At 47.3% G+C, this 11,524-nt stretch overlaps 1 protein-coding gene across 5 annotated transcripts; it reads left to right on the forward strand.

Annotated features, from left to right (window-relative positions):
- The first annotated feature begins 734 nt into the window (after window positions 1-734).
- DBNDD2 (dysbindin domain containing 2) lies at window positions 735-11,000 on the forward strand. 5 transcript variants are annotated; one of them, XM_069071855.1, is made up of 4 exons: window positions 735-889; window positions 4,275-4,421; window positions 6,798-6,944; window positions 9,515-11,000. In XM_069071855.1, exons 2-4 carry the CDS (start codon window positions 4,283-4,285, stop codon window positions 9,700-9,702), a joined length of 474 nt encoding a protein of 157 aa, XP_068927956.1. In that variant the 5' UTR covers window positions 735-889; window positions 4,275-4,282; the 3' UTR covers window positions 9,703-11,000. The 5 variants fall into 5 exon arrangements, with proteins under 5 accessions (XP_068927956.1, XP_068927959.1, XP_068927960.1 ...); XM_069071858.1 differs by lacking the exon at window positions 735-889 and adding an exon at window positions 1,830-1,981; XM_069071859.1 differs by lacking the exon at window positions 735-889 and adding an exon at window positions 1,832-1,977.
- Window positions 11,001-11,524: the final 524 nt, after the last annotated feature.

Here is an 11,524-nt window from a genome sequence, read left to right on the forward strand (position 1 = left end):
TATTATATATTATCTAAGTATATTTTAGTATGTTGTCACTACCCTGCTCTGAGTTTCCATTTCCTCATTTGTAAAAGGAGAGGGTTGGACCCGATGACTTTAAAGGTCCCTTCTAGCTCTAAGCTAGCTCTGAAAGGGAGTTCTATAACCTAAGATCCCAGATCTGTTATTTTAGTGTGGTTATTTCTTAATTTTGTGTGTGTGTGTGTGTGTGTGTGTGTGTGTGTGTGTGTGTGTGTGTGTGTGTGCGCGCGCGTGCATCATGGACCCCTTCGGCAGTCTGATGAAGTCTTGGACCCACTCTCTGAATAATGTTTTCAAATAATCGGAAGGAATGCTATTTTTCAGTTTGAGCTGAGTGAAATAAAGATGTAATTTTTTTTTTCCCATCCAAATTCACAGACCCCACGGAACCCCAGGTTAAGAACCTTGTCCTAGTTGAAAGAGACAAACTCGTTAAGTCAGAAGGGCTGTGTTCTACTGGCTCTGCCACTTTCTTGCTCTGTCACCTTTGGGCAAGTGGCTTTCTCTAACGTGGCTTCAATTTTCTTCCCTTTAAAATGAGGAGATTGGACTAGGTGACCTCTAAAGCCCTTTCCAGCCTCAGAGGTTTTTAATTATATGATTAGATGATCGCTAAGGTTCCAGCTGTGATTTTCTAATACTATGTTTCCCATCTGTCAGCTCCAGGCCTTGCCTCCTTAGTTCCTTTCACAGTGCCCTCTCTCGGTCCGAGTTGCTGAGCGCTCTGAGGACAGCAGTGGGAGCCGGCTCTAGAAGGGTTTAGACACCGCCTCTTTCCCTTTCCCAGGAGCTCCGCCCTGGCTCAGGCTTTCTCCCTACCCAGTACACCCGCAACGTCGGAGAGCAAAGAGTGGGAAGCTGTCTGGTGAGTCTCAGGGAGAGTGGAAGGTGACCTATCTTTCGTGCAACAGTGCACCTGTAATCCAGTAATGGGCAAGGGGAGGCGGGGTCAAGGCTCATAGCGGAGTATTTTATGTTTCCATCAAAGCTCCGGGGACATACTGTGTACTCGTTCAGTTCCAACTCCCACCTTTCAGTGCCTTGTGCCTTCTAAGGAAACGTCAGTGTGCAAAAAGACCAGGTGTAATGCGCGTGTTTGTGTGTACAAGGAAGACCTGTGTGTGTGTGTGTGTGTGTGTGTGTGTCTTTGTGTCTATGTACACAGGAGACTTTGGGTGAGTGCATCAGTGAGTCTGACGGTCTGCATGGGAACTCATTTGTATTTTAATGTTGTCTGCGTGTGGACAGGGTTGCTATGGGGTGTGTGCATTGTGTATCCTTGGCTCACTGAGTTGCCATGAGGAAAATGCTTTGTAAACGTTTTAAACAGTATAGAGAAATGTAAGTTATCCCAAATGTTAGTGTGCAAGGGAGAACGTGTGTGTTTCCTTATCTGACGAATGCAAAGACCTTCGATCAGTATGCTTGTATATCCAAAGTATGTAAAGAAGACTAGTTCGTCAATTAGGCTGGAGATACCAATTTGTTTGAAGGCTAGGAAAAATTACTGTGCGTCTAACTTTCTGTCTTTTTGCCTTCTGAACTGGTAAGTTTATGTTGAGTTGTATACCTTCGGGAAGCTAAGTCTGCTAGAGGGTCCGATCGTGAGAGTGGGGATCTCAAACACCCATTCCACAGCGACTCCCCCTCTCCCTCCAGTCCCACTTCCGCCGTCCGCCTCTTCCTAGTTTACTCTCCCTGGGCCGGTCCGCAGGGAGCCCTCGGCGACGCCGCCGGACGGGTGGAGCGTGGGTGCTGTCTCCGCCAGGGCCACACCCCGCCTGGCGGGGCCGGCCAGCTCTCACGCCCACGCGGCCGCCGCCCCGTCGGAACTGCTCACACCGGGCGGGCGAGCGCACACGCGCAGTGTTCCTTCGGAGCCAGCGGCCCCTGGAGTGTCTCGGACTCTTCGTGAAACCGAGGCCGCCTGGGAACTGGGACAGGGGCTACCAGGCAGGTAGGAGGGAGCCCCGTTGAGGACAGGTGCGCCCTGGGCACGAAGAGGAGTGGACAGGGAAGGTCCAGCGGGGCAGCTGAGGGTCAAGCAGGAAGCTAACCCCTTGGTCTCTCTATTTCCCCTCCCCCAACCTCTTCCGCGCTTTTTCCTTTTTTAGGGAAATTCTTTAGCTCTCGCTCTATTGGAGCCTTTTGGTAATGGCTATGGGTGGGGGAGGAAGGAGAAAGAGACCTCTTGGTCTTTGCGTCTGGATCTCCGGATCTCATCCCTTGTCTTGTCTCCTGGAGCATTGTCGGTGTCTCCTGGAGCATTGTCGGTATCTCCTCTCTCTCCCGTCATGCGCGCCTCCCCCAAGACTAGTAAACAAGGCTTTCTACCTAACGTCCCTCCCCCTCCCTCCTTCTCCTACCCTCTTCTTCCCTACTTCCCTCTCACCCGGGTGCGCTGTATCGTCACCGCTACAGTCCCACTGGCTTGGGGTCCCCAGGGCGGGGTGACGAGGAGAGTGGAAAAAGATTGCTTAGAGAGGGGTTCCTGGGCCCAGCTCAGCCCCCCCCCCCCCCTCCTCCCCCCCCCCCCCCCTTCTTCCACTTCCCCACCTCTTCTTCCACACACCCCCGCTCCAGCTAGCGCCCCTGCGGGGCTCAGGAGTATTTTTAGCTCGGTGACCTGGGCGGCTGCGCTAAGAGCTTTTCCCAGGGATCGTAATCACAGCAGTTCTCCCGGTCCCCAACCTCTCCCTGCTGCCAAATCTCCTGCCCCACTCTGACTTCCCCTACGCCCTTGCCAGCTCCATATTTCGGGGTCCCACTCTCCCCGACTGGCTTCCACGTAGACTCCGGATCCCCTCAGGTCCTGTTGATCTCATTCAGATGGGCTGGATGCCCTGCTGTTTCAGATGATAAGTAGATACCCTTTCCCAGCAGTATGTCCTTCTAGGTTATGTCTCCACCCTGGGACCAAGGATAGAGAGCCAGAAGAACTCTGTTCTTTGGGGAAACCCCATGAATAACGGGAACACAATTCTACTGCCCCTCTTCAAAGATGGAAGGTACCTTCCAGCTCTGACTTTTCATATTTTAAAGTCTCTCAGATATGAGAAGGTACCCAGAGAAATCAGGAGAATTGAATTTAGCATTCATTTCCCTAGTTCCTTTTCATCTCCATGCTGAAATAATCTAATCTGCCAATAGCTTCATATATTAGGCAAGTGACTATAAATTCCCTGTACATCACTCTCCAGCTCTGTAAAGGGATAGTATTTGGGCCAGATGATCTCTACGATAGCTTTCATCTCCAATATGTTAAATCTCTTCTGGCTCTGACATTATAGATTCAGTCTTTCCGTGTACTAATATCCTGTCTTCTAAGGTCTATTTTGTAGTTTTAACATTCTGTGATAACAGTTCATATTTATCAATTCCTTTATAGTATACCTGCATAGTGATATCTGCACAGATACTGATCATCTTTATTTAAAAAATAAATAAACTGAAGGTCAACAAATGCTAAAATTGATATATTCTATAAACTTCAGCCAGTTTGTTGGCATCCAGAGAGTGCTAAGCTTGCAATTTCAGAAGCTCAGGTTAATTGTTCCTTCTGAGGAAACATGTAGGGAGATCCCAATCTGTGTCCAGGTTCATCTCATTCTCATGTCCTGGCCTTGCTATTTCGAGCAAGGTCTTTTAGACGTTTTTGTCCTGGTCCTGTTCATCCAAGCTAGCCCAATCCTTAGACTTCACTGTCCTCTAGCATTTGGCAGGGTTCCTCTGTTAAGGAGCAGCTTCTTCTACAGAACCAGCTTCCCCCCAGCGGTGCCTGGGACGGCCATCCCTTTTGTGGGAACACAAATCAGCTTCAGTAGGGAAGGATAGATTGTATGTGTCTGAAAGGGGAGAGAGAGAGAGACAGAGAAAAATATGGACTAGGGAGGGAAGGCAAGTGAGGATAGGGGGATGTAGGTTGGAGCCAGAGATGAGGCTGGGTGTTATGGTGATTCAAGCACAAGATTAAGTCAAATGTCCAGTCTTTCTGTATGTCACCATGATTTAGAATCTTAGAAACTAGAATGTCAGAGCCAGAAGAAACCTTAGAGATCATCTAGTCCAATAGCCTCATTTGACAGATAAGAAAGCTGAGGCCCAGGGAATTTGCCTAAGGTCATACAGGAAATTAATGGCAGAGCTAGAACCAAGATAACCAGGTTACTGGTTCCTAGTCCAGTGCTCTTTTCACCATAACATGCTGCCTCCTTACTTTGAGGGCCTTAACCTCCTTTCTAACCCCACAGGAGCCAGCATGGATCCCAATTCCCGTGGAGCCCTGGACCGGCAGCAGCTCCGCCTTCGAGATCGACAGAAGTTCTTTGAGGAAGTTTTCCAGCAAGACTCGGAATTCTTCTTCCCTTTATCCCATCTTCACCTGGAGTCCCGGAGACGTGAGCATAGCTAGAGGGGGATGGGGTGGGTCATCCTGGTATGGGGGAAGGAAACAATCACCATACTCAGTAGATAGCAAGCCAATCCAACAAGCATTTACTAAGCATTCACTATGTGCCAGAAACCGTGCTGTACAATGTACAAAGAAAGAAAGGCCAAAACACAGTCCCTGTCCTTGAGAAGCTAATGTTCTAATGGAGGAGACTGCATGGAAACAACTATGTGCTTATGAGATGTGTACAGTATAAACAGGAGGTGGGAATCTCAAAAAGAAGGAATTCTGGAAAGGGGGAGAGGACAGGAAAGTCCTCTGCAGAAGGTAAGGTACAAGGTTAGTCTTGAAGGAAGCCAGGGAAGTCTAAAGGTGAAGGCGAGGAGAGAGTATTCCCAGCACGTGGGCATCCTATGGAAGGAATGGGGCTGTGAAATGAGGTGTAACATGTGAGTAACTGCAAGAAGGCCAGTGTCTCTGGATCATAGTGTATGTAGAAGGGAGTAGAAAGGTAGGAAGGGAGCAGGCTGTTAAGAGCTTTAAAAGTCAAATGGAAGATTTTAGAGGTGATAGGGAGCCACTGGTGTTTATTGAATAGGAATGACCGAGTCAGACCTGCACTTTAGGGAGATCACTTTGGTAGTTGAGTGAAGGATGGATTGGTAGTGGGAAGACTGGAGGCAGGGCCTTGGTCACCACTGAGAGCCTACTGCTCATGATCTCATTTGGCTTCTGAAGATTCTGCATTAGGACCTTCCTTAGCCTTACAGCCTTGGTGGCTGACCTTCTTTTAAACCTCTTCCCAGCTGCCTATAAAGGATCAGTTCCTCAGCTTGTTATGACCCTCATACAATCCAACACCAAGATCCTAATCCAACATTACTTCCTGGTCCTTGACTTTGTGCCTTCTCTGATCAAGCTGGATGTCCTGCTCCTTGAATTTATATCTCCAAGCCTGGAATAGACTCTATCCATATGTCTACATGTTAGAATCTTCTTTCAAGACCCAATCCAAGAGCCACCTCTTCCTCAAGCCTTTCCAGTTCCTCCTCAAATCTCTCAGGGCACTGAAATCTCTCTGTCCGTCTGTCTGTGTCTCTCTCTCTCATACACACACACACACACACACACACACACACACACACACACACACAGAAATCCCTGTGTACTTATTAGTTTTGTGGGAGTAGCTATTATGGTAACTTGTGTACTTATTCCACCTGCCACGAGAAGGTAAATTCCCTGAAGGCAGGGATTTTTACTTACTTCATCATCATATCCTCAGTACAAAGCAAAAAACGCTGTGTCAAGCAGTCGTTCAATAAACCTTTGTTGAATTAGGATGGAATTGAATTGCTATTCCTGATTCCCCAGTGTCCTAGAGGGTGGATCGGTTCCAGATCCCCTCTGAAGTATTTCAGTTCAACAAACATTTGCTAACATAGATATATTGAATGAATAGAACTATCCTTGGACTCTTTCCTAGATTCTCCTTGTCTGTCTGATCCACTCCTGGTCTGCATTTTGTTCCCTTCTGGAGCAATTCCAAAGTCCCCTTGGGATTACAAAGACAAAAGGAAGGCTCCTTTCCCCAGTCATTAAACAATTGTCTAGGACTTGCTGTGAATGTTGCACTGTTTGAGGTACTGGGAGAGAGCCAAAGTTTACATAAAACTCCCTGCCCTCACAAAGCTTACAGTGGTGTGTAGGACAAGGCAAAACAAATAACAGTAAATACACTATATAATACAGAGCTTGACACTTTTTAGCTCCTAAGGCTTGGCCAGGTCACTTCCCTTCAGTTTCCTCATCCCCATTTAAAATGGGGAAAAGAATATTTGCATTACCTTTCTCATGAGGGCAACAACTTGTGAACACAGAAATACTATAGAAATGTGAGTTATTATTGTTATTAATACAACTATTTCTTCTCATATTACATGATAAACACATAAAAGCTCCTATGTCTTCTAACTTCCTTTAGTGTATGAGATTGAAATCTTTAATAAAAGAAAAACATGTCTAATAATAATTGCTGACATTTACATAGTACTTTGTTTATAGAACAATTTAAATCATCATGAATTATCCAGATTTATCTATAGCAACCCTGTGAGGTAGCTGTATTAATACTCCCATTTTAGAGATAAAGAGATAGAGGCCCAGAGAGATGAAATCATACAGTGAGTCAGTGGAAGTGCCCAAAGGACAACCTGTGTCTTTTGTCTCCAGATGTGGTACATGGCACCGCTAAGTCTGTCCTGGAAAGGGGTGGCTTGGACTGGTGTGGTAAAAGAATCTGGGGTACAGAGTTGGCTCTTTCCTCCTGGGCATGGTGGAATTGGTAGGTCCTCCATGCTAACTCACTTGCCTCTCTTCCCAGCTCCCATAGGCAGCATCTCTTCTATGGAAGTGAATGTAGACACACTGGAGCAGGCTGAACTGATTGACTTTGGGGACCCCGATGCTTCAGATGTGTTCTTGCCCTGTGAGGAGCTCCCACCAACTCCACAGCCACCCACTGTATCTGGTATGTCTCCTGCCCTCGGGGCCTGTGGCTTCCACAGCCCTCCTCCCCACTGAGGAATCTGCAGTGGAAGGACTTGGGGTTGTTTAGTTTGGAGAAGATAACACTTAGAGGGGTGGGGCAGGAATGATAGCTGACTTCTGGCATCCCAAGGGCCATCTTAGGGAAGATACAACACCTTTGTTCTTTGTGGTCCCAGGCAGAGAACTAGGACCAGAGGAAGTAGGGATGTAGTTTCTAGCAAGAGCACTGAGTTTGCATCCTTGCCCTACCATTTACCTTGGGCAAATCACTTAACCTCTCTGTGCCTCTGTTTCTTCCATTTAAAAGGAAGGAATTGGACTAGTTGATCTCCAAGTACCTCAGAATTTCGTGACCCTATAAGAGCTTCCTAAGGAGATGAGCTAGTAATTTCCCTAGGGGCAGCTAGATGGATAGATCCCAGGACCTAGAATCTAGAAGACTTGAGTTCAAATTATGACTCATACACTCCCTAGAAGCATAGCCCTGGGTAAGTTTCTAAACCTCTGTCTGATTTCCCCCTCTGTAAACTGAGAATAATAATAGTACCTGCCTCCCACAGTTGTTATGAAGATAAAATGAAATAATGTTTGTAAAGCACTTTGCAAATATGCAGTCATTCTAAGTATTATCCTCATTGTCATCATCATTACCGTCTGTTATTCCCTGTCACTGGGAAGGTTCAGTCACCCAGGGAGCTCCCTGTCCCTGCAGAACATTAGGTGGGGCTGAATGCTCATTTGTCAGACAGCACACCATTCACACGGTTCCTGCTCAAGGACCAGTAGACTCACTGCACTCTGAGATGCCTCTCAGCTCTGAATGTATACTGCTAGCCAAGCACAGTTGCCCAGGCAGTGACAAACATCAGGCATCTCTCTCCTCCCCCACTGGGCTGTGTGTTCAAGCTTGGGGAAACAGTAGGACTGAAGACAACTGGGGTAAGTGAGGTGGTGGCAGCGTTGCTAACAATTTTGAGTTTTCCTATGCCAAATTTTCAGGAAAAGGCCCCTTTGCCCTTTGTTAATTATAAAATAAACAGATGGCCAGCCTTCCTTCCACTCTTCCTCCGGCCCTCTAATTACAGAGCCAGATTGGGCAGTATAGAGAAAAGGAGGCAGCTGGCAGAGACTGTGGTGTGTCTCCTTGGCTGTCCATTGCCCTTTAGACCTTCTCCGTTCAAAATAAGGCTATATTGTGGAATGAACACCCAATAACCTGAGTATTGGTTCTGCCCCTGCAGATCTAAAGGACTGAACTGAAATAACACTTTGTGTCTGAATTGAAAAAGGTCTTTGAGATCAGCACCTTCATTTTATTTAGAGGGAAGGAAATTACTTGTCCAAGGTCATACAGAGAGTAAGTGGCAGTCTAGCCTCAGACCCAGAGGTGCTGGTTCTGCTTCAGCATACCCAAGATGACCTCAGGGAGAGGAACCCAAGAATGAAGCTCTAATGAGAATTTTGAGCAGCCTGGCACCTGGGTGGGGGAGGTTTTTTTTGGCAAGCCTCCTTTCCTGGCAGTGGCAAGATGGCGCTGGAACCACCCCCACCCCCTGTGAGGCCCCACCTGCTGCAGAAAGCAGGCAGCTGGCTCTGTGACTCAGGCCTGGAGGAGGAGGAGGTGGAGGAAGAAGAGGAGGAGGAGGAAGCAGGATACAATTAGAAAATACAATTACTGACATGCTTAGGCCTCCCAGTCTTCTCCTCCTATTATCACTCAGGCAACAAACTCCTCTTTCCCCTCTTTCTCCTGGGATTCAGTTTAACCTAGTTTCCTAGAATTACAAAATATCAGAGCTGGAAGGAGAGGACTTAGTTAAAAACACAAGACATAGAATGTCAGACTTAAAAGGAGAGAAGTCTGTTTTACAGAGGAGGACGCATGAGGGGAAGTGATTGCCCAGAGGTCACAGAGGTCAAGAGCAGAGCTGGCACCCACTCCCATTTCATGGCTTTTCCCGCTAAACCAATAAGTAAGATTGTGAGAGAAAAAACTTCAAATAACTGGAATAACAATGTTCTAGGGCAGGATTTCCTAACCTGAGGTCCTTGATGTTTTGATAACTATGTTTTAGGATAATTGATTTCTTTTGTAATCTATGTGCTTTATTTATGCATTTAAAAACATTATTCTGTGAAGGGATCCATAGGCTTTATCAGACTGCCCAAGGGGTCCATGATGTGGAAAAAGGTTAAGAACCCTTGTTATAAGGGGTGACAGTTGTGCATTGTATGATTGATTGATTGATTTAATTTTTTGTTTTTTTTAAGAAGCAATTGGGGTTAAGTGACTTGACCAGGGTCACATAGCTAGTAAGTGTCTAAGGCTGGATCTGAACTCAGATCCTCCTGACTTCAGGGAGGTGCTCTCTCACACTGTGCCACCTAGCTGTCCCACAATGTATGATTTATGCTGGTCCCCATGAAGTCCCTAGTGGGGAGGGGTCACTGCCCACATGGAACCCTTTATACCACACTATTAGGAAACCAAATACTCCTTAGGTCCATCTTGTCCTGCCTGGCTACTGACCAGTGCTTCTCTTTGGTCAGCTGTAGGTGACCACCCAGAGGAGCTGAACTTGCAGAGGCCGCCATCAGACAGGACCATGTCAAGGACTTCCTCTTCCTCTTCTTCCACTGAACTTAATAGCCCAGACCTGATTGGAGATGGTGTGGATACACCTTTGGCACAGTCTGATGAGGAAGATGATGGTGCAGAGCCTGCAGCCTGCAGCTAGCAGTGGGTGCTTCCCTTTGGACTGAACCACACAGGGCCTGGTCACAGCCTAATTTGGATCCCCAACCCCTGCTAGGAGCCTTTGGGGAGAAGGCCAGACCCTTCCCAGCAGTTGGCACCAGAGGGAGAAGACTAGAAACCTTCCAGAAATTAACTCTCTCCTGCTTTTCTGCTAATGCTTGCCAGCCTCCACTGCACATATCTACTCATGACCTACATAGACAACGATTGAATTAGGGGGATGTGGGGAGAGGTGGAAGGTAAGATAGGACACCATCTACACCACATTTTGGAAGGGCCAGAAAAACCATCCCACTCTCTTTTTAATGAACTTGACCAAGAGGACTTGTGGATGTAAATATGCCACCCCACTTCCTTCCTTCTCTCAGTGAAATGCTACCAAACCATCCTCCTTTCCTCTCCTTCTTGAAATGATGTATCTATCTGCTATCCTGCTTTCTCATTTCTCCCACTGTTATGCTTCACAAATCTTCTCACCTTATTTCACATATTGAAAAGCCATCCTAGACTGTCCCACTTGACTTTTGTCTCTTTTTTAAGCATAGCCATATAGGATGGTCATTTCCTAGTCTTATCTACAGGCCTTTCCTTCCCCTGAAGAGACCAGCCCTCTCCCATTTCAGTGTGAGGCCTCATGGCTGCCACATTGCCAACACCAGCTCACTGTCTATGGGGGGATTACGTGTTTGGGCAAAACTTAGCAGCTCCTTCTGGCTCCAGGAAGGTTGGGACCCAGATAGCTTTTCCCCAACCAGCCAACCTTGGTGCTGAGACTATCTCCTGTGCAGCCAAAGGGGCAGGGACTACTGTGTGTTTCTCTTGGCCCTGGATCTCCCTGCAGGAGGGCCAAAGCTTCAGGGGGCACTTTTGTAGTCCCTCCTCTCAAACCTGACCACTCATTATTTCATCACCAACGTCACAGCAGGGCCAGCGCCTGTGGTCTGACTAGGACCATATAATTATAGGATTTAGAGCTAAAAGTGACGTTAGGTCATCTAGTCCAATTCCTTCATTTTTACAGATGGAGAAATTGAAGCCCAGAGCCTATTAAAGTGACATGTCCAAGGCTATTCAGGTAGAAAGTAGCAGAGGTGTACCTTGTCCCAGGCAGGTAGTAGTGACCCCTGCATCCAATGCCATACTGCTTCTGCTCCACAGCTCAGCTTTGGTCCTCCCCCACCACCATTTTCCGTGGGCTTCCCACTGTGGATGGCTAGAGAGCAACATGTCTGGGCTGTTGCTACAGCAGACCGTGGGTTAATAAATCTTTTGATTCCAGCAGGCATGTGCTATCATTAGCCTTCTGAGTGTGTGTGTGTGTGTGTGTGTGTGTGTGTGTGTGTGTGTCTGTGTGTGTCTGGGTAGCAGCATCTCAGTCACTGCCTGGTGGTGTGGGAATATTGATGGGCTTATGGGGCCTCTGTGCATGAATCAGAGTCGATGCTAGTACAAACGAGGTAACCTTCCTGCTGTCCTCTGCAGTCATCAGAACCCACTTGGAGTATTGTATCTAGTTTAGGAGGTCACATTTTAGCAAAGACAAGGACGCATGAAACAGGGGTAGAGGACCACCTTGGAGGTCAGAGACTTGGGTTCCAATCCTGTGTCTGACATACTCCCTGTAATGACCACAGGCAAGTCAATTAATTTCCTAGTGCTGCAGGTAAATCTCTAAGACTATGAATTACAGATAGATCAATGGAAGGAATGGCCACCGTGTAGCTGCCACACCAACTAGTAGACAGGTAGGTGGCATCACAGTGCACAGAGTTGGGAAGACCCGAGTTCAAATGGAACCTCAC

The sequence above is a fragment of the Petaurus breviceps genome, unplaced genomic scaffold, assembly GCF_028583685.1.
Source record: "Petaurus breviceps papuanus isolate PSGF00001 unplaced genomic scaffold, PetGlider_PUasm1.0 90845, whole genome shotgun sequence".
NCBI lineage: Eukaryota > Metazoa > Chordata > Mammalia > Diprotodontia > Petauridae > Petaurus > Petaurus breviceps.

What these genes read in the sequence shown, in the direction of transcription:
- DBNDD2 (XM_069071855.1), top strand. Translation starts at nt 4,283, where the DNA reads ATGGATCCCAATTCCCGTGGAGCCCTGGACCGGCAGCAGCTCCGCCTT. An exon ending in TCACCTGGAGTCCCGGAGAC is followed by an intron (nt 4,422 to 6,797) that starts GTGAGCATAGCT and finishes CTCTCTTCCCAG; the next exon opens with CTCCCATAGGCAGCATCTCT. An exon ending in ACAGCCACCCACTGTATCTG is followed by an intron (nt 6,945 to 9,514) that starts GTATGTCTCCTG and finishes CTCTTTGGTCAG; the next exon opens with CTGTAGGTGACCACCCAGAG.